The sequence below is a fragment of the Macrosteles quadrilineatus genome, unplaced genomic scaffold (assembly GCF_028750875.1).
Source record: "Macrosteles quadrilineatus isolate MER2022 unplaced genomic scaffold, UCM_ALF_1.0 Scaffold_2__2_contigs__length_208266976, whole genome shotgun sequence".
In the NCBI taxonomy this organism is placed as follows: domain Eukaryota; kingdom Metazoa; phylum Arthropoda; class Insecta; order Hemiptera; family Cicadellidae; genus Macrosteles; species Macrosteles quadrilineatus.
The window spans coordinates 92,283,111-92,306,117 of NW_026542595.1; the positions used below are offsets into that span (position 1 = coordinate 92,283,111).

At 36.9% G+C, this 23,007-nt stretch overlaps 2 protein-coding genes across 4 annotated transcripts in view; both read left to right on the top strand.

The window, feature by feature from the left end:
- The window catches only part of LOC128986378 (protein kibra), a 49,386-nt gene extending 36,795 nt beyond the window's left edge, over nt 1–12,591 (top strand). The window contains exons 5-17 of the mRNA XM_054406729.1: nt 533–692; nt 1,164–1,671; nt 2,042–2,112; nt 2,607–2,867; nt 3,656–3,910; nt 4,534–4,620; nt 5,233–5,425; nt 6,508–6,739; nt 7,081–7,241; nt 8,097–8,249; nt 8,925–9,272; nt 10,124–10,245; nt 11,510–12,591. Of these exons, the coding sequence (XP_054262704.1) occupies nt 533–692; nt 1,164–1,671; nt 2,042–2,112; nt 2,607–2,867; nt 3,656–3,910; nt 4,534–4,620; nt 5,233–5,425; nt 6,508–6,739; nt 7,081–7,241; nt 8,097–8,249; nt 8,925–9,272; nt 10,124–10,245; nt 11,510–11,636 (2,678 nt within the window). The 3' untranslated portion in view covers nt 11,637–12,591. The remainder of the gene's footprint in view (nt 1–532; nt 693–1,163; nt 1,672–2,041; nt 2,113–2,606; nt 2,868–3,655; nt 3,911–4,533; nt 4,621–5,232; nt 5,426–6,507; nt 6,740–7,080; nt 7,242–8,096; nt 8,250–8,924; nt 9,273–10,123; nt 10,246–11,509) is intronic.
- A 6,488-nt stretch (nt 12,592–19,079) lies between these two features.
- The window catches only part of LOC128987231 (myotubularin-related protein 6), a 29,780-nt gene continuing 25,852 nt past the window's right edge, over nt 19,080–23,007 (top strand). For 2 of the 3 annotated variants that reach the window (XM_054407978.1, XM_054407979.1), the window contains exon 1: nt 19,736–20,160. In XM_054407978.1, coding sequence (XP_054263953.1) covers nt 19,966–20,160 — 195 coding nt within the window. In that variant the 5' untranslated portion in view covers nt 19,736–19,965. Of the gene's footprint in view, nt 19,267–19,735; nt 20,161–23,007 lie in introns of those variants that run through there. The other variant, XM_054407980.1, reaches the window with a different exon arrangement.

Genomic DNA, 23,007 nt, shown 5'->3' on the forward strand with positions numbered 1-23,007 from the left:
GTGGTTGCTGGGTCCAGGTCAGGAGGAACGACCTCTTGTTTCATGGCCTGTGTAGTTGTGGATATAACTAATGAATGTTGCCAATAATGGCTCATTACACAGGCTACAGGCTACACCACTCTATCATTATGGAAGAGTTACGAGTCTAAATCAGCACCCACCACCACCCCACCTTTTCCTGTTAAAAGCTGGTTGATTTATTATCTTTTTCCACAACGGTATGTCCAATTTGTTAGCTAATTGAATTCTATATGGAATAAAATATGAACTTACACGCTACAATTTTTTTTGTAGCAATGGATGAAAAAAATTCTAAATTCTATATTCTTGTAAACTATATGTTTTAATTACTCAAATATATTATAATTTTTTTTTTATAAAACAAGTACAATGGTACGATATAGTGGCTAAAATATGTGGAAATGGGAAAAAAATCCCTACAAAGACTGTTAAGTGTTCACACCTACAACACACACATACACACATATAAAACAAGTTATGTTATTATGTTTACTATGTAATATTTGCACAGTGTGTTCGAGTTCGAGCAGTGTGTCCACCAAGTTCGACCCGGACCTACTCAAGAACGACGTCGCCCACGCTCGCAACAGAGTGTCTCGACTGAAACGTGAGCTAGAACAGATCAGAGCAGAGATGTCCTGCACGCAACGCGGAGTGGAAACTCTTGTCTCGTAAGTAGCGTAGTGGCCAGTAGCAGTAACTTTTTATAGTTATACCTCATTATTAATACGCAAACCTGTCCAAGTTGTGTGATTTTTTAAGCTGGCACAGTGTATGACACTGCTGTAAAGCGCATTGTGAAGGCTTGGACAATATTTGATCAGCATTACCTACGGTTTTGATGTTTCTCGGATATATGAGTATCCAGAATTAATCAATTATCCATTTTTGAATTATCAACCCCAACCATTTAAGAATAGAATACATGTCTGTTAAAGCAAGCCAAAAAATGGTTCATTCACAATTTGCTGGTTTTTGTTCTAAGCAAGATTGTAACTGAACCCAGATGGCTTAATCTCTGGGTAGGCCTATATGGTTATCAGTGAGGATATCTAACATAAGGTCAATGTAAAATAGTGTCTATACCAGAGTTTGGACTGTTCCCTGATGCCAATTATGTAGATAACCAATGTTTTGTGCAGGGTGGAACAGAAACTGTCCGGGCCGCAAGGTGGCTGCTATAACATCACGGAGGCCCAGGCCATCATGGCGGAGCTGAGAGAGATACAGCGCAGTCTGAGCTCCGGGGAGCAAGAGAAGGTGGAGCTGATGAGGAGCTTGGCCAAGCTGAAGGATGACCTGACGAGGCTACAGCTGTGTGAGAGTTCACCAGACGTCAGTACGTTGAGTCTACCAGCAGCGACAGACAAGCTGAGTACGGCGTCACAGACGGACCTGTCCGGGGAGCTGGTGGGCATGGGCACGCGGCTGGCAGAGATGGCGCGGATGAGGCTAGAGTACGACGAGGCACGCAAGCGAGTGCAGGCCACTCAACAACAACTGGCAGACCTGGAGGAGAGTGTGGCGCCGGGCCAGGCCGAGAGTGACAAGGACAGACTGCTGCTGTTCCAGGAGAAGGAACAACTACTGCGGGAACTGAGGGCGATCACACCACGGTCACGGTCTTCTCAGGAGATGGTACACATACAGGTATCTATACATTCACAAGTAACACCATGAGGCTAAAGGGAATGAGGGAAATGATTACAATACTGCTGCTAAGGTTCACCAAGAGCCTAATGCTGAGATGAGGAGGGCTACTGTAGGTCAAAAGGTCAAAGTAGCAAAGGAAAGGGTAGCTTTACTCCCCCCCCCAAGTTTATTTACAACTTAGTATTTATGTCTGAAACTTTTCAAAATGTTTTTCTTTGAAACAAAAAAGTAAACAAAACATGTAATCAATCATTTTCTGTTTCATATTTTGGTTAACAGGAAGAACATGTCATAACTAATCAACTATTAGTCCTATTATCAGAAACAAATGTTTATCAAAATGTAACTTGTTTGATTTTTATTCCAGGATGAAATTCGAAGGCTAGAACAAGACCTCAACAATGCGCTAGAAATGAGCAATAGAGCAATTACTGACAGGTAAAGCATTGTTTTCCATGTTAAATCTTGTTAAAAAATAATTTTTCAACCTCACAGGGTTTTCTACTGTTAAATATTATAATTTAAAACCTTGACCTACCTCAAACAGTTTACAAAAGCTCGTCTTTTGTCTGTTAAGAATTTCTTTAACTTTACCATGCACGCTCAATTTTCAAACAAAAATTTGTTTATGCACCTAGATGGGGTAAAGTTGCTTCAGTATACGTTGTAACTGTGTAGGTTGAGGCTACATGAAGGCAAGCAGGCGCTGTTGTCACAACTATGTGATGCACTGAGGACCATGACACAGCTGGAGTCTCAGCTACGTACACTGTCAGCCTCTACATTATATGTTGTAACTGTTTAGGTTGAGGCTACACGAAGGCAAGCAGGCGCTGTTGTCACAACTATGTGATGCACTGAGGACCATGACACAGCTGGAGTCTCAGCTACGTACACTGTCAGCCTCTACATTATATGTTGTAACTGTGTAGGTTGAGGCTACATGAAGGCAAGCAGGCGCTGTTGTCACAACTACGTGATGCACTGAGGACCATGACACAGCTGGAGTCTCAGCTACGTACACTGTCAGCCTCTACATTGAGTGTCAGCAGCAGTAGCAGTCTGGGCAGCCTCAGCACTACTAGCAGCAAGGGTAGCCTCAGCAGTGGTCTCAGCTTTACTGACATCTACGGTGGACCAGCAGTGGCCAGTACGCAGGACAAGCCTATAGACATGGTGGATCTTCACAGGCGGTGAGTTAACTCTACTTAAACAAGAGTCCAAATATCTCATGGACCACCTAAATATTGAACTCCTACTTTTTTTACAGTTAAGTCCCAGTAAAGTCTTATTTGTCTGATGTTCAGTTATTCTACCTTCTATTTACCTGACCATCCCCTGTTGATGATTGACAACCATGAGATGGTGTGCTACTTCTGTATAATACAACTCAATAGGGAAAACTGTGCACGGTAGCAAATGCATTGCAGCAACCACTTGCCATCTTAAATGGAGATAGGCGTCTGTCAAATTGAGCTAAAGCAAAAATGGTTTAACCTGTTACGCCCAGAAAAAGTACAATGTTCCCTTATAGTTGTCTTTGAAATTGAAATTTGTTTCTTTTTTATTGCAAATTAAATTTATAAAAGTTGATAACAGTAGGCTACAAGCTGTATTTTCACAATGAAAGGACAATTACTGTCCAAAACTATGAGGTGGTAAATACTGATAATTGTTGTAATAGGTAAACATATAACTAGGTTAGGGGTCTGCGGCCAGATATTTTTACTTCAGCTCGCGGTTTCTTTTGTGAATATTTTCCCCAGTCACAGTAACATCGTAAAAGTAAAAGCTCAGCTTGACTTGAATTAGCTCTAGTTTTGCCCAAGAACTATTTCTGACTCGGACCGAGCCCTTGCGTCAACTGAGGACCTGACCCGACTATAAAATGTCAGGAACCCACAGACCCTTAATTTTTGTGTGGTCGGTATTGAAACAACAGAGATTTATGTATCAGTACTGATTTTGCATCTTTTTGTAGAGTGGAGAGGTTGCTGAGAGGAGAGCCATGTCCCCCACCCCCCGCCTATGAGCCACCCCCCACCCTTATGTCGGAGGGAGGAGGCAATATAGTGTGTGCGCCACTGTCACCCATCTGTGAGACAACTACACCTCCTTCTGTGAGTGACGAGAGTGTGGCCGGAGACTCGGGGGTGTTTGAGGCATCCAACAAGAGTAGCCAGCGCACGCTCAGTGATATGAACCTCGACACTGCGCAGGTCCAGATCAAACTCAGGTAAACTACGACTACGCATCTATAATAGGAAAATAATAATTTTAAATCATCATGTATGTTTTTGGAGGTTAGAACAGTTTGCTTAGGAATGCATCCTTGAAGAATGAATGGATACAAAACTAACTTGCCCAATACAAGAAAAAAGGGTTTAAGGAGTTGTATGAGGTATTGATTAATGTTGAACAGGCAGTATTTTTCAATAGGTTGATTAGTTTACTTGTACTATTTAAAATCAACAACAAACTGCAAAAATATTATGAATAACTAATTTAGTTTATTTTTACTGACCGCCTTTTTAGGGTGACTGAGAAGTTCTGTTTCTCTCGCACTAGTTGACAAAATTTATAACTATTTAACCACCCGCTGAAAATCACTTCACTCCTACCCCTTGTGTAGGAGGGAAATCTCAAACTAAATTTGCTATGAACTATTTGTACTCACTCAACTACCTTGATTTTTTTCCTGGATTTAACTTAGTTGAGTATCAATTCCTTATCTCCTAATGTCAATAATTACTTTTATGGTCGTTTAACTAAAATTGTATGTTAGATTATAACACAAATTTTGATGTAGGAACGTTATTCAAACAAAAGTTTATAGCATTATTTTGGTATGCATTACAGGTATTCAGTAGAAGACAGTGTTCTGCACGTTGGTATTGAACGAGCGAGAAACCTGTCTGCCCTCTGTATTCCTGAATCTTCTCAAGTGTGAGTTTTATAACAATATCCATAAACCTCTATATTAAGTAAATTATTTCATTATAAATGGTAAATTTGTTACATTATTACAATTTTAATTTTTTTACAGTTTTGTATTGTCTTCTTTGATTTTAATTTTGATTAAGGATGTTTTTGCTTGTTTTTATAGATAACAGCTTGTAAATTTCCAGGGAAATATATGTTTGAAGGGATTTCTTTTAATTTGGGATTTTCTGGAGATGGGATTTGTTCAAACTGTTAACGATATCGTTATGATTGAAGTACCAATGATGATATCCCGCAATCGGGGGATCACAATTTAATTGGCATGGGGTTTAGCGTCGATGATATCTCCACAATTGCAGAAGTTGGTCATAAATTTGTCGCTATTGCGGGAGAAGAGGTTGTCCCCATGATAAATAATAAGGATTTTAAACAATCTGAAGTTTTCCTTTTTACACTGGAAGAAAAATCCTGTCCAGAATGCCAGGAAGAAAATAAAAATCTTGTACTGAACTAAAAGTTCCATCCCTAATTGTGATAGAATGGAACTGGGAGGCCCATGTAATATTTTGTATTTCGTTGTTGGAAATATGTTATTGAGTGTGATGTTTTCTGCAGGTACATCAAGGCAGTGATGTTGCCCAGCGGAGGCAGCAACGTGTTGTCCTGCTGTACCAAGCCAGTATCAGACCTCAACAGGCCCAGGTTTGGTCAAAGCTTCCCTCTACAAGTTCCACTACACAAGTTGTGTACCAAGACACTACAGATCAACGTCTGGTCACTGTCTCTCACCAAGGAAACTGAGTGTCTGGTGAGTAGCTTACATCTCTGCCAATCCAGTCTTATACACTAGGATATAGGAATACAGTAAACTCCCTCTTATCCGGACACCTTTTAACCGGACATCGGATTAACCGGACTACACTCGGCGGAAATGACATCTCTTTAACCGGACAATTTTTATCAGCACATTGGTTTAACCGGACTAGATCGGCAGGAAGTGGGCAGTACTAGTACTGAAACGACTGTTCTCAAGGAAAGATTTGAGACCAGTGATTACGTGTCTAAATACAATGCACTCCTAAATTTAAGTTGAATATCACAATAACAGTCCGTTTTATCGAGTTTTTGGGGATTTCGGTTTAACCGGAAAACCCGTTATCCAGACTGGCCTCGGTCCCGAGGAGTCCGGATAAGAGGGAGTCTACTGTACTGGGTTAGAAAAAAGCACTGAATTTGGACTAATTTCTGTATTTGTATCAATTGCATACATATATTGTAAAATAATTGTTAATGTTAGAGTAGACTTGCCGGGACAATTCTATTTTATGACAGATTCCTAGAAAATATTGGTAAAAAAATAAAATAAAAACCATTTATAATCAATGAAAATGTACATTAAATAAATAAAATCCTTACTTGACATATTTATAAAAAATGTATAGCAAACAAAAACGATAACACCCATAGATGACACATGGAACTACACTCCACGAACCTAGAAGTACGCTAGTAGTGTGAGCGGTGACACACGGCAGCGAGCTCCGTGCTACGTAACTCTTCAGACTGCAACTGATTTATAATGGGAAGTACGAAGGGGGAAACAGAAATGATGTTCAATCAGTTCTTAGAAGTGTGTGAGGTATGGTTCCCTTAAAATTACCGGCCGACAAAAAATGTGTATTTTTCTAAATTTGCCCACAGAGTTGAAGGGTTAATAAAAGAGCGAATGAAGAATTGTCAGAATGAAGGGTTAACCAGAGTGGTGGTTGATCTGGGTGAAAAAGGTTATATTGTAACTTATATTTCTGCATCACTTGCTACAAACAAAATGTATAGCAGGAAATACACAAATTTATCTTGGTTTCTAATTTATCTTGATGATGTTGACAGGGTTGTGCGCAAGTGAGCCTAGCAGACTTCAGCCTTGAGTCACCCTGGCAGAGGTGGTACAATATCTTGAGTTTCCGCTTCATGCAGTCAGACACTCCTCTACCGTCCGCTAGTCCTGTCCCTACCGCTACCAGAGGCCCCCTACCTACAGCAGTCGCTGCGCCACGCGAGGAGAGCAGTGATGAATCCACCATCATCTCGTCCCAAACATCCACCCTGACGAGGAATCAAGGTATAGCGAGAAATTATCTATGTATATATATTTTTTTATTTCTATCAAAGTCAGTGGTATTTTGGACTGAGAGACAATGTATAAGTGTACTGAAATTACGCTTCTAGGGAATGCAGTCCAAACCCATGTGTTCCTGGCATTTTTCTTCCCATCCTTCTGTTTCCTTCGATTCCCTGCTAGTTTTCAATTCACACAGTTTTTATAATCTGTCGGAAATGCAGATTTTGTTGTGTTTTCTCTACTAAGCAATAATTAGTTTATGATTTTCTTCCAATCGTACCTTATTTGTTAACAATTTTAAATTGGACATGACATATATTTAATTTCAGTTGTGATTGCAGGCTGTGAGGGAGCTGCTAGTTTGGCTGGTCTGAGGCTGGATGAGCTGGACAGTGAAGAGGATGAGGAAGACGAAGAAGAGTATGATGAAGAGGAGGATGAGGATGAAGAAGGAATTGAGATCTGCTGTCACGAGGAGTTGGAGCAAGTCCTTGAACATCCGGTGAGCTCAAATAACTTTGTAGAGCAATAATGTTAAACAGAAACTAATCTGTGTAATTGTTTTGTTAACTACTGTATAGGTCGGCCAGTTAGAAAGCGACCTGTGTGAAATTTTTAGCGCATGTAGGGGAGGTAACGGCGAGGGAGGGTTCCCCCTCTCTGCGTATTTGTTTACATTTTGATCAGCTGTATAATTTAATTGCTGTTAATATTTAGGTTGCAATTTAAGGGGGCGTGTGTTCAGGAATGGTGGGGCAGCAGCGGAGTGGGGGAAGAGCCATAGTCTGTCTCACCTATCTTGCACCAATGCTACGAGGAGGTCGTTTTCTAACCGGCCGACCTATAGTAATTTTGAACCAAAGGCTATTTTCCTGTTTCATATAAAACTAGATGAATATTATATGCAGCTTCTATGTTTTAATTAGTAGTGGGTGTCGTTATAACCATTCTACTAACTGATTGTGTCTACCTCTTGACATTGACATTGAGCATCACAAAATAAAATGTTAACTTAGTAATAGATAACTAAAATACTATTTATTAATGTAATTTCAACTTTTATTAATGAGCAAGTGAAATAACGCTATTATTGTCTTCCTCTTAACAGCAAGTATCTCAAAATAATTTGGTAACTTGGTAATAGATTACTGAGAATATCATGATATTTTCTAACCTCATCTGAACTGTTGGAACGAGCAAGTGAAATAACACTAATTGTATCTTCCTTTAACAGTAGTGCTCGGAAACGTACTGTACGATGAAGGTAATACCTGACAAAAAATTTAGTATAGGAATGTTTATATTTTTATCCTACCTCTAGTTTCAGTGAAGCTTACTTACTATTGTTGTATTTCAGAATGAGTCAGAAGGAGTGGATACGGAAGACAAGGAGACCAACACAGAATGTATATTCCTGCCTCGTGGTGTCAAGTCTAACTCCCAGCCCAACATTGTCATCAAACGGTCACAGACATTCTCCCCAGTGGCCAAGAACCAGTACATCTGCAGGGTAAATATTACTGTTTGTTTGATTTGATCAACTAAAAATATGCTAGATGATTTTACATTTCTGTTGATTTAGTACTCCTTAAATAAAAGTGATTTTAAAGGATTTCTGTTCTTGTCAGAGGTTGGCATATTGAACTATTTATCTCAAGTTGGAATTTAACAAAAACCACCGGGTCAATTAGGTTTAAGTGTATCATATTTAAAACAACATAACCTTAAACTAGGGATTGTAATATAGACATACCTTTTATAAAGTTGTAGTCTTTTCTAGTTTAAAATGAAAATGAGCATTATTTATTTGGGCCACCAACAGAACGTGCTGTGGTCGAGTACTGCTTTTTGTCTCATACAGCAATTTTTAAACCAAGCAAAAGTTAAAAGACAACTTATTAGGCTGAATATTATCTCATCACTCAGGTTACCTATGTTATCGATGTACTGTATTATTAACTATTAGAAAAAATTGAATTTAGAAGTTATCACACATTGTTATAGTTAGATCAACATGTTCCATTTGCACAATAAACTGCTACAGCTGGTCTATTTCAATGGGAAGTCTACTCTAGTATCCAAAAGTCACAACATAACTAAGAAAAGGCTGTAAAATATACTTTGATTTGTTCGTTATTTTTCAATAAATTGTTGTTAGCTAAGTAACACGATCGTTTGTTTTCAGCTAAACCGAAGCGACAGTGACAGTTCGATGCCACTTTACCACCGAAGATGTACCAGTGGCGGTGGTGGAGGACCGTTCCAGCGAGGAGCTGTGGAGCGACGGTCGCTGCGCTGGGCTGGACGTAGGCCGCGCAGTCACGGACCTCGTGCACACAACCATGGCCCGCGCACCAGCCTAGACCTGGAGTTGGACCTGCGAGCACAGCAGACGAGACAACAAGCACTGCAGGACGAGCTGCAGAGGTTACGAGACCTCAAGGCTAGGTTGGAGGTGGCCAGAGAGAAGGGTGACCAGGAGCTGGCGGCGTGGGTACTGGAGGACCAGCAGTTCCAGAATCTTATAGCTCAGGTACTTGACTTCATTGTGTTGATTATCTGTATCAATTGGAATAAGAGAGATTGTATTGATAAAAACACAACAATGAATAATATATATTTTATTTAATGGATACAACAGTTTTATACAGTACTGGTACATTAATTGACTGAAATAAGATGAACATAAACACGAAAACACTAAAAAATTTTATTTTGGGTTAAGAGTAATTTAGAGGTAAAAACGTAATAAAGACTAAAGAGCAAAGCTACCATTGTCGATGGCTGCTCCCAAGATAATATGAGACGTAAATAACGGACATGTTTAGTTAGAGCACACTATTTTTAGGCATCATCCACAATTCAAGGCCTGAAAAAAATTATTTAAATCCAAAAAAAAAATTCTCCAAAAATCTACATTTTTTTAAATACCTCTAATAAAAAGGTAGTAGGTCTAATGTACTTGATCATATCGGTCACTAGCATAAAATCGTCGTACTCCACCGCTGGATTTATTCAGACAGCCTCAAGCATTGACAAAAGTAAGCAATATCAAAAACAAACCCTTACATTGACTTGTTATAAATTTTATTTAATTCCCCAAATAATGCCATACTCGTTCAATTAAGCAATTTATAATTAATAGTGGACATTTTGCATCTTTGATTTCAGGTTTATTTAATCACATTATGCAAGAAACAAAACTTAGTTTTAGCAAGTAGATCACTAAAATTAATTTAATTTGACAATCAGTCATTATTAGGAATTTTTTTAATAAAAATATTCTTTTTATAGATACACATAATATTGAGATATACCTAATAAATACAGAAAACAACTTATGGAGTGCTACAATATTTATATTATTCCGTTTTATGATTACAGGCGGATGGAAAGAGTGCAGATGACAAGAAAGTTGAAAAGTTGCTGAAGAAAACTTCTAGAGAAATCTACAAGCTGAGGAAAAGTAAAGCAGGGAAGGGGAAACCAGATCTAATCTCATTCAAGTAAGTTCGTCTTTCTTTAAACGACTTAACGAAAGTTTTCCTTTCATCCAAGGCCAATGTAATTCTGAATTCTGGTAGTAAAGATTTAAACCAGATGTGTGATCAGTTTTACACATTTTCTGTAATTCGGCAATGTTGCTAAATGTATGGGCGCTGATGTCTTGTCGCTTCATTTTAAGGTCGTCAACGTTAACAATAAATGAAGTGACAAAAATGCAGGTTATTTCACCAATCAAAGTAAAATATACAGTGTGTAAATTAAGTATGGAAACAAATCTGTATTTTTAAAACCGAAATAGATAGAAATATTCTATTTGTGGCAATAATAGTTAACAAAGATTCCGCAATTTTTCACATGAAAAATATTTTTTTACCCCCCTAACAGGGTAGGTGGTAGGGGGTGACTTATTTTTTTCAAATAGCAACCCCTATTGAGTGACCCCTCATTTTGAAGGGTTTGTCAAAAGAAACACAATGACGCAAATCCGAGGTGAATATCTCACTCCTAGCTAACATGGCGGATATTCCAAAATGGGCTTTTTTTTACAAAAATTAAATTTTTCATTACCCACCATTTAGGCTAGGGGTGAAATATCTACCTCGGGTTTGCGTCATTCTTTTTCTTTTAACAAACCCTTCAAAATGAGGGGCCACTCAATAGGGGTTGTTGTTGAAAAAAATAAGTCACTCCCACCCCCTACCCTGTTAAAGGGGTTGAAAAAATATTGTTAATTAAAAAAATTGCGGAACCTATGTCAACAATCAATTCCTCAAACAGAATATTTCTATCTATTTCGGTTTTAAAAATACAGATTTCTTTCCATTATTTGTGAAATTGGTGCTTTTCACGTACAATAAATCAAATTTTGGAATATCCGCCATTTGGGCTAGGAGTGAGATATTCACCTCGGATTTGCGTCATTGTGTTTCTTTTGACAAACCCTTCAAAATGAGGGGTCACTCAATAGGGGTTGCTATTTGAAAAAAATAAGTCACCCCCTACCACCTACCCTGTTAGGGGGGTAAACAAATATTTTTCATGTGAAAAATTGCGGAATCTTTGTTAACTATTATTGCCACAAATAGAATATTTCTATCTATTTCGGTTTTAAAAATACAGATTTGTTTCCATACTTAATTTACACACTGTATTTATCATGACTTGCAGTAGTTAGAACTTTGGTCGAAATATAACCAATGATTTTTCTATCATTTAATATTGTTAATACTTGTCACTAACTAACCATATGCTGTGTGTGTACAGAGAGAAGATGGCGTTCTTCACCAAGGCCAACGTGACAGTGCCCGTGCTGCCTGCGCCTTCGCCAGCGGACACGGAGGGAGGAGTGTTCAAGTACACCGTGGACAGAACACTCGGCGTGGAGGTGTAAACAATACACACAAACACACTCACACACCACACACAGCTAGTCAGTCCCACCTTCAGCCTTAGATCAACTAATTAGTATTGTAGCATTTGTAAATACGCTCATCGGCCATAAGTAGATCTGATGTTGCCAAAATAAGCTGTCTCTGTGCCTGGATGTTAGATGCCTTATCTATACACGGTATTTTTTTAACTTTTTAGATCACTTTTACTCTTAGACATATCGTAATTGTTAGACATTCTGAGTAAAAGTGCTTTATACGATATTTTAAAAGCAATTAGATATTCTAATCGTCTTTTTAAACGTGTCTTTCTTCACCTTTTTAGCCCTTACACGCTAGAAATACTAAAATAACTGAGCAATTTGAGTATAGTGTTCTCTTGTGCCTGTAAAAATTAGTGTACAGATCAATTTATGCTTGTGTAAAAATTGTGAATAACCGACTCGAATAGATTTCATATCTAATATTTATTTAATTGTAATTGGACTTTGATGAAAGTGAGTCTCGATTGAGGTAACGCACACGGTAAATTAAGCTCACCTCAACTATAGAGATTAATGTTGCTCAAATCATTGTTATAAGTTTTTAAAGTTTATTAAAAGAGCCACTGTAGCAGTCTTTTTTTGTAAGTCTGCTACGACGATGCACTTTTGGTCAGTTGTTAAAATTTTACACACGTAGCCTTTAACTTGTTACCGAATGTTTGGTAAGTAAAATTTTATCGAAACACCAGTTATATTTGTATCTATTAAATTATGTTTAGTTGTTGTTAGTTGTATAGTAAGGGGGGTGCTATTCTGTGTCGGGGGTTTATGACAATAATGCGTGTAAATTATTTTATTTTATTATTGTTGTCTTGTGTTAATCATATTTTTGTAATATATGTACAGATTCTTATTATTTTAGGTAATTTGTTTATTATAATAAAATCATTAAAGTAAACTGTTTCCTATTAAATGTAGTGTTCATTCCTCAACCTCGCTTAACAAATAAGAATTGTTTAGTTTTAATTTTACTAAGAAGCCTTAAGGTAAAGATCTGAAGGCTGATTCAAACAACTCAAGGATGTAAAAGCAGTGTCAATGTTGGAAGAGCAATCTGATACTCCTGATGATGTGGTCAGCACTGTTGAGACAAATACGCCAAAATTTGAACTTAATCCAATTGATGATAGGGAGGTGAAAAAAATCATAAACTCTTTGAAAAATAAATACTCTAGTGGGTATGATGAAATCGCTATAACAGTAATTAAGGCTGTAAAAGGGAACATTAGTAAAATTCTATGCCACTTAGTAAATTCCTCTTTTGTGTCTGGAATTTTTCCTAGGAAATTAAAACAAGCTAAAATAATACCTTTACATAAGAAAAATAACTTGACAAAGGTATCTAACTACCGACCAATATCTGTGCTCCCTGCTATCTCAAAGATATATGAAAAAGCAGTATACATTCAATTTTCCAAATTTTTAGAACAATTTAATCTTTTAGAAGATAATCAGCATGGATTTCGGGATGAGAGATCGGTTGTGAGTGTTGCTGTATCTTTTATTGAAACTGTAATTGAGTCGGTTGATAAGGGAAAATGTACAACTGGTATTTTTATGGACCTATCTATGGCATTCGACAGTGTTGGGCATTCTACACTACTTGAAAAACTTCAAAAGACTAGGAGTAGCAAACCGATATGGTTTACGTCATATCTCACTGAAAGATCTCAATACGTAGAAATAACTCACTTAACAAATTACAATAGAATTATTAAATCATGCTAAACTTATAAGCCAATAGTTTTCGGAGTGCCACAAGGCTCAATATTAGGGCCCCTGCTTTTTTTGTGCTATCTATGTGGAATGAAAGATTCTTTAATATATAATAAAAATTCAACACTATGGTCTGTATGCTGATGACTCGAATTTGGTCATATCATCCAACTCAATAGAGCAAACAGAAATGTTCGCTTATGTGGAATTGGAATGTATCGGGAATTATCTTAATAACCCGTATGTTGATGATGATTTACAAAAAACGAAATTTATAAATTTTAAGACAAAACAAAATAGACAGAAGCAGCCAACAACAATAAGCTGTAACTTACAAAATATTGATGAAGAAATTAGTACCAATGTTTTGGGTTTAACCCTAGATCAGCACTTGAATTGGGATAAACATGTCCACAAACTTTTAAGTAAAATTAATTCCGGAATTCATGCTTTATGAAGTATGTCTTTTTACTGTGATTTGAAAACTTTAAAAAATATATATTTTGCACATGTGCATTCACATATCTCGTTTGGCGTAGCACTCTACGGCTCAACAAAAATATGTAATCTAGATAGCATTTTAAAGGAGCAAAAAAGAGCGGTTAGAATCATGCTTAAGCTGCAGCGTGATGTGATGAGTCAGCTAAAGAACATTTTAAGGACCTAAAAATCTTTACTGTTTACGGGCAGTATATATAAATACCCCCGCCGCAGCAAACCTGCAGACTAAGCGAATTTCGATTTGCCTGATTGGATTCACACTAAAATGCCTCATTAAAAATATCACATTTATTCCCTATTTAAATAGAATTAGTTTAACGAACACATAGGTTTGCTGCAACAGGGAGGGTAAAAAGTGTTTTTGTTGTAAAATGTTAATAGTTTAGTAAAAAATTAATGTATTTTGCAAATTCGATCAAAATATGTTCATAAACAATCAAACTACAACAGTTGACTTATTCTCCATAAGAATGACATGGGAATATAAAATTTAACATTTTTTGGAATTTTCTCCGTAACTATTAGGCGCACAATAACGCTTAAATATACTAAATTATTTGTTTTTTTAAGCTCTACAAAATGGAGTAAGGAATTGTGAAATTTTGTGTTTTTAGGGTCAAAAATGGAAAAAACCTATTTTTACCCCATAAGGAACCGTTAACATAGTCCGATCATGCTGGTTCGCGAACTCGTTTCGAATAAATGTAGGTTTACACGTTTGTACCAAATTTCATAAAAATCGGATCATTTTTGCTCAAGTTATCGTGCTAACGGACACACACACACACACATATATATACAGTGTGTAAATTAAGTATGGAAACAAATCTGTATTTTTAAAACCGAAATAGATAGAAATATTCTATTTGTGGCAATAATAGTTAACAAAGATTCCGCAATTTTTCACATGAAAAATATTTTTTTACCCCCCTAACAGGGTAGGTGGTAGGGGGTGACTTATTTTTTTCAAATAGCAACCCCTATTGAGTGACCCCTCATTTTGAAGGGTTTGTCAAAAGAAACACAATGACGCAAATCCGAGGTGAATATCTCACTCCTAGCTAACATGGCGGATATTCCAAAATGGGCTTTTTTTTACAAAAATTAAATTTTTCATTACCCACCATTTAGGCTAGGGGTGAAATATCTACCTCGGGTTTGCGTCATTCTTTTTCTTTTAACAAACCCTTCAAAATGAGGGGTCACTCAATAGGGGTTGTTGTTGAAAAAAATAAGTCACTCCCACCCCCTACCCTGTTAAAGGGGTTGAAAAAATATTGTTGATTAAAAAAATTGCGGAACCTATGTCAACAATCAATTCCACAAACAGAATATTTCTATCTATTTCGGTTTTAAAAATACAGATTTCTTTCCATTATTTGTGAAATTGGTGCTTTTCACGTACAATAAATCAAATTTTGGAATATCCGCCATTTGGGCTAGGAGTGAGATATTCACCTCGGATTTGCGTCATTGTGTTTCTTTTGACAAACTCTTCAAAATGAGGGGTCACTCAATAGGGGTTGCTATTTGAAAAAAATAAGTCACCCCCTACCACCTACCCTGTTAGGGGGGTAAAAAAATATTTTTCATGTGAAAAATTGCGGAATCTTTGTTAACTATTATTGCCACAAATAGAATATTTCTATCTATTTCGGTTTTAAAAATACAGATTTGTTTCCATACTTAATTTACACACTGTATAAAGAATATAAAAAAGGGTACTCATGTTATTTTACATATTATTTATTAATATACGGTATATATATATATATGAATTTGAACAGATGGTGTTTTTGGCCTCTAGGGACCTCAAAACAAAAATGTAAATCGGTCCCGGGTCCAGGTCTTACCATGAGTACTACCTCACTACGGTAATAGCTTATTCCCTATATGGAAGGGCCAGGGTAATGGACCACTACGAGTTAAAGGCGGCCGTGGTTAAGTTGATGACGATGAAAAAGTACGGTCGCTGCCAGCTGCTACCGAAGTAAATCACTGCGCTGCGACCCGCTAGTGTGAAGGGCTCCATAAGACTCAGTGCAATTTACAAATCTACTGTAGTGGCTGCGACCTAAAGCTGGGTTTTCCTAGGCGCGGAAGCGGAGAGCGGAGAGAGGAACGCGGAGAGCGGAATTGAAATTAACATGGCATTCCGCTCCGCTTCTAGGAAAACAGTAACATTAAATTGCCTAAGACAAGTGGAGTCCGCTCTCCGCTCGCCGATTCCGCGCCTAGGAAAACCCGGCTTAACGAGAAGGCGGCCTTACAATGAGAGCAACGACAATTCCTCAATGAAAAGTTTGCTAAGACTATGAATTAGTTAAACACTTCGTCGATATAGGACTATTTTGTATCACGTTGGAAGGAAAAGACATTGTATACCTGTCCACTATTTTTAGGAGTTTGTGAGGGTTCATTGGTTGTTATTGAGCGGAGCGAGCGAAGCGAGCGAAGCTCTTATACGTCGACTCTTATGCATTTCGTAATACGCAAACTCCTCCTAAACGGCTGAATCAATCGTTTTCAAATTTTGGGTGGTGATTAAGACCATATCGGTGAGTGCCAACATCTATATGGCGTTAAAAATAACTCTCAGGAATCCGCCCCACTGGGTCTTAAAGTTTCAATGTAATCCTTATGGAAGCAGTATTTGACACATAAACAAAGACATATAATCAGCTGTTGACTTTTGAATGCAGTAGATAAAGAAATAGCTGATGGCATTATTCCACAGATATTAGAACAGAAACGGTATGAATCATAAATATAATCAAATGACGCCACTAGCTTGAGGTCGGTGACGTAGGAAGTGTTAAAGGAAGTACTAAAGGTGAACGGTCTGGAGTGTGGAAACTGTTTATGACGATTAGATTTAGGTATCTGCATTCCAAAAATTATAAGGGAAGGGAGGAAAACGGGTCCGCGACGTAGCAAGTGGTGAAGGAAGTACTAAAGGTGAGCAGTCTGGAGTGTGCAAACTGTTTATGACGATTAGATTTAGGTATCTGCATTCCAAAAATTATAAGGGAAGGGAGGAAAACGGGTCCGCGACGTAGGAAGTGATGAAGGAAGTAATCAAGGCAAGCTGTCCGGAGTGTGGGAACTGCTTATGACCATTATATTAAGGTATTTGCAATCCTATGATGCTATGAGAAGGGAGGGAAACAGGTCCGTCACGTAGGAAGTGGTGAAGGAAGTAGTAAAGGCGAGCAGTCCGGAGTGTGGGAACTGTTTATGACGATTAGATTAAGATATCTGCAATCATAAAATGCTACGGGAAGGCAGGATATCGGGTCCGCGACGTAGGAAGTGGCGAAGGAAGTAGTAAAGGCGAGCAGTCCGGAGTGTGGGAACTCTTTATGACGATTAGATTCAGGTATCTACGATCATAAAATGCTATTGAAAGGAAGGGAAACAGGTCTGTGGCGTAGGAAGTGGCGAGGGAAGTAGTAAAGGCGAGCAGTCTGGAGTGTGGGAACTGTTTATGACGATTAGATTAAGGTATCTGCAATCATAAAATGTAATGGGAAGGGAGGTAAACAGGTCCGTGACGTAGGAAGTGGTGAACGAAGTAGTAAAGGCGTGCAGTCCGGAGTTTGGGAACTTTTTATGACGATTAGATTAAGGTATTTGCGATCATAAAATGCTATGGGAAGGGAGGTAAACAGTTCCGTTACGTAGGAAGTGGTGAAGGAAGTAGTAAATGCGAGCTGTCCGGAGTGTGGGAACTGTTTATGACCATTAGATTAAGGTATTTGAAATCCTATAATGCTATGGGAAGGGATGGAAACAGTTCCGCGACGTAGGAAGTGGCGAAGGAAATAGTAAAGGCGAGCAGTCCGGAGTGTGTGAACTGTTTATGACGATTAAATTAAGGTATCTGCAATCATAAAATACTATGGGAAGGGAGGAAAACGGGTCCGCGAAGTAGGGAGTGATAAAGGAAGTAGTCAAGGCGAGCTGTCCGGAGTGTGGGAACTGTTTAAGACGATTAGATCAAGGTATCTGCAATCCTAAAATGCTATGGGAAGAGAGGGAAACAGGTCCGTGACGTAGGAAGTGGTGAAGGAAGTAGTAAATGCGAGCAGTCTGGAGTGTGGGAACTGTTTATGATGATTAGATTAGGGGATCCGCAATCCTAAAATGCTATGGGAAGGGAGAGAAAAGGTCCGAGACGTATGAAGTGGTGAAGGAATTAGTAAGGTAAGCAGTGTGGAGTGTGGGAACTGGAAACCGTTTGTAGCAGTTAGATTAATGTATCTGCAATGCTGAAATGCTATGAGAATGGATGGAAGCATCCCCACGACATAGAATATGGTGAAAGAAGTAGTAAAGGCTAGCAGTGCGGAGTGTAGGGAGTGTTTGTGGCAATTAGATTAACGTATCTAAAATACTAAATTGCTATGGAAAGTGATGAACACAGGTTCACGATGTAGGAAAAGGCTTAGAAAGTAGTAAAGTATGATCGTAGTGTGAAAACCGTCTGTGGCAGTTAGATTGATGTATCTTTAATCCAAAAATGCTATGAGAAGGGAAGGAAACAAGTCTATGACGTAGGAAATGGTGAAGGAAGGCTTGCAGTGCAGAGTGTGGAAACTGCCTTTGGCAATTACATTAATGTATCTGCAATCCTAAAATGCTATGGGAAGAGAGGGAAATAGGTCCACGACGTAGGGGGTGGTGAAGGAAGTAGTAAAGGTGAGCGTGTGAATTGATTAATGTATCTGCAATGCTAAAACGCTATGGGAAGAGACTGTAGACTGTAGGTTAAAATAATTTCGAAGCACGAATTTATACATATTTCGATACATGCAATCGTTTATAATAGAAATTTACAACTGAGTTGACAACAGCTGATTATTACTCCATAGAGGATAAAAACTTTTTACTTCCTAAAGAGTAAAAATGCTACTTTAGACTCGCAACGCATGCATTAAAAACGACTGGTATTACTGAAACCATGACAAAAACAACAGTATGACCAAAACAATATAATATAAACCCTTGATGACTCCGCTCAATTTTGTGGATGCATCTGCGAACGCCACCTAGTAGGTTTTATAGAGACAGAATGGCTTTTCGACATAATGGAACGTCGACGTTGTGAGACTCACTCAAATCTAGAACGAATTGGTGAGTTCATGGTGATGGAGATACAGAAGGCATCAGTTTTGACTAATGACAACGACAACGACAACATATGTGTGTGTCGATTTCTGTTGTTTGTGAATATGTTTTGTTTATTTCAGTGATTGTCCACAAATATCATTTATCTTAAATTGTGTGATCATTTTACCAGATATTTCAACATCTTACAATGGCCCAACCAAAGATGACCAACATCAACTGCGATCCTGCTACCAAAAAGGTAAAATGTCTTCCAAATTTTACTTTGAAATTAGGTTAGGTTTTTGTTGTACATTTTACGGACATAACGATAATTTTAGAGCGAAGTTTTACATTGTCAAATTTTTAGATGAATCCTCTTCTCATAAACGGAGTCTATGGATAATACTTTTATTATGCCATACGTTCACTTTTTAATCATTTAGCTCTTATCTACCAATATTTTAGGATATGGCAGCAGACGACGGATTCAAGATTCAACATATTCCTGACAGAACCGACTTCAAATTGACTATAACTTGATATTTTAATTTCAAGATATGTAATCGGTGCATGAAATATCGAACTAAGGCCAATCTCTAGTATTATAGTTCTTCTGACATGCGCTCTAGTACCAGGCCCGTTTGTGATATCCTCCCTATTCCACCCCCTAGCAAACCTTTGTGTCAAGGTCATCATATGGGTAGTTTTTATCGGGCCTTTGAAGAGGGAGGTGTTCTCGGTTATCCAGTAACCAGACTTGAATGGAGCATATTATGTCTTATTTTATGACTAATGCAAAGCGAATTTATTCAATTTAAGCTAGTCTAGTAACAGATAGTAACTTAGCCTTATTTTTTTTTTAAAGCAAATTGACTTAAAAAGTTAACTTTTATAGTTTTTAATATACACTATTAATATCATTGCATGATTGTAATATTTTGAGTTAACTCCAAAAGAAATGAGTTACTTAGAAGAAGTGTCTGAAGAAGTAATAGGTAGTTCTCTTATAAATTCTGCCACCAAATTTTACCAAGCTGCAACTATGGCAGCACCTCCTTTAGTATACGGGAAGTTGAAAAATTGGTTGTCTGTTGACGATGCTTGTTCACCTGCTGATTTGGAACTTTGTGGGGGACAGAAATTTGTCAAAAAGGTAGGTAGTAAAAGTTGTAATTTGCACGATTGGCTCTAAGTGTTTCTAACAATTATCAAACTAAATTACACCTACCAGTTGTTTTTATATAGGTAAAGGTGTTTAATCCAACAAATCTTTTACAAGGAACTTCTCTAAGGGCGATTTAAATTTGAATTTTCTGTACTAATCACCTATATCCTAATACAAAAGTCTTAAAATATTAAGTTTTAAGGTTTACTTAAACACCGTTTTATAGACATCAATAAAATTTAGCAAAAAAAAAAACTAATTATAAAATTGAAATACAGCGGTGGGTTAGCAATACATTGTATGACAATAAAAAAATGTATGGTAGGTACCTAAAAAAGTACATTGTCTAATTTATATTGATGTTTAAGATTTTAGGTAGGCCTAAATAATTCCACTTAAATGTAAAATTGCCAAATTTTCTAATATAGTGTACTGTAATGATTGAAAGTTATAGTAGGCTATAAATCCTAATTTTCAATAAAGAAACCCTAATCTGCTAATCCAGTTTTTTCTTATGTTTGAATGATAATGCTTAATACAATTAAGTTAGCCTTGGTACATACAGTACATAAGTTGATGATACTTAAGTTACATGTCATAAATATTATACTAAGTTTTATAATTTCAACTATCACAACTCATGCTATGTTGTAAGAAATAAAACTATTGAAGTACCGTACATTACAATAAAATTCTTTGGATAAGCTTACCTACTTCAATAAAGTTGAATTTTACGGACCATTTAAACTTAATTTTAAACATCAAATTTTTCTGAGAATACCTACCAGGTTTTGTGAAGAAGGAGAAATTGGTATTTTATAGCTAATAATTAAATTAAATGTGCATAACTTTGTATTGGGCCTAAATACTTATAATTAATTTATAGTGATTATAGTATAGACCTAGGTGTATAGTAGCCTATAGTGAGTGGAGTATGTTTAATCTGTGGTATAGTATAGGGGTTCATGATACATTTGGAGTGGCGTCCCCATCTCAATGATTGATAATTGATAATTTGACCGTTCAACTATTTTCTGGAATTTGTCTGTTTACTAACTGGACACCTTTTTACGTGTATGCATGTCTCAAAATGTTCTGTGAAATAATGTTGTTAGTTACAATTTACTTACTTTCATATTTAAATTAATAACTTACTGATAGTTAAATTAAATCGATAGCAGCTACAGTACTGGTTATATAAGTTATTACATTATTTTCCAAAATAAACTTATCACACACTTTTTAAATTGTTTAAACAAGGAGCTTATTTAAAAAGTGTGTGATAAGTTTATTTTGGAAAATGATTTAGCCGTTTGGCAATATTATGAAGAAACATTATTACATTTGGGGAAATAGTTTTGTAGGCTATAGGTAATCTAAAACTTTTACGATTAAATGTGTATGATTTAGCCTTTTAAATTATGTTTTGGGTTAAAATTCAATATAACTCATGCAATAAAATTACATAAGTTAGTTACAAATAAATTACACTTCTACCTTGATGACAAAGTAATTCTTAACGGAAAATCGTAAAGTGGTTTGCTAGAAATAGATTTAGTCTTCCTGAGAGGATGGTCGAGTTAACAGTCTTAATGAACTGAATTTACTGCAGTCTGTTTGACCTGAACCTCTCAACCTTCTATTGATTTTTCCAACTGAAATCATCTCTAAAAATTTAGAAGCCAGTATTTTTTTGTTTTTACTTTTTTTCTTTAAAATATAAATTAAGGCTGATTAAAATCTCCTAAGTAAGTGTGATTAAAATAATCTATATCTATAAAAGAAGAACTATGTATGTGTGTGTGTATGTATATACGTTATGGACTCCGAAACCGCTCGACAGATTGTAATGAAACTTTCAGGCATTATTAAGCATCTTTCAAGGATGGTTCGAGTGAAGTTTGGTACAGATCTGTCAAAAGGGCTCTGCCCCAGAGGGTTTTAAGTGGGCTAATGTCAGACTTTTTGATCTACAATGTTTACAAATAAATACAGTATAATTTAAAAGCAGATGTTTACATTTACCAACTGTTTTGTAGGTTTGAATAATTACAACATTCTGTATTAGCATTAGTCATGATTTGAAATAGTGCCACAGTGTTTCTACAGAGTGCAGCACAGAAAACTATTTTACTTTTGAATAAGTCCAAATGTATTAAACCCCAATCGCAGCACACCTGTGCACTTAACAACGTTTAAATTCTCCAATGTTAAATATTAAAACATAAAAACCTTTATCAAAGTATTATAAACAATAAAAGGGATGACTTTTTAAAATTTATGACAACAGCTAATTTGCAATCAAAAGGTGAGTGAGCGTAGCGAACGAACATCAACCTGGAGGCGAGTTAGCGTAGCGAACGAGCTAACCTGAAAACAAGTGAGCGCAGCGAACGAGCTCCAACCTAAAGGTGAGTGAGCGTAGCGAACGAACTTCAACCGGAACGTGATTGATCTTATGAATCTCATGCGAATACTTATGAAGTTAAACGGGGCAAAGCCCGTGGGTACAGCTAGTTTACTATATCTGTCAAAAAGACCCTCTATTTCTGATTGTTTTTTGTAATATTAGGGGTCTTAAAATTTTGCTGTTGATTTCAATGTTCTAAACATGAATATCTTGTAATTATTGTAAAGAATCGGTTAATTGTGGCTAGCAAGTATATAGGCCTAGATGAAATGTACCTATTTTCAAACCATTTTATGCTTTAACAAGCTGTCGTTATTGGTATATTATTTGTCGCATCAAACTTAGCTTATTACTTACTATTTATGTAGAGATTTAATTATAAAATTTAATTATATTTATCTATTTATTGTTGACAATACTAACAA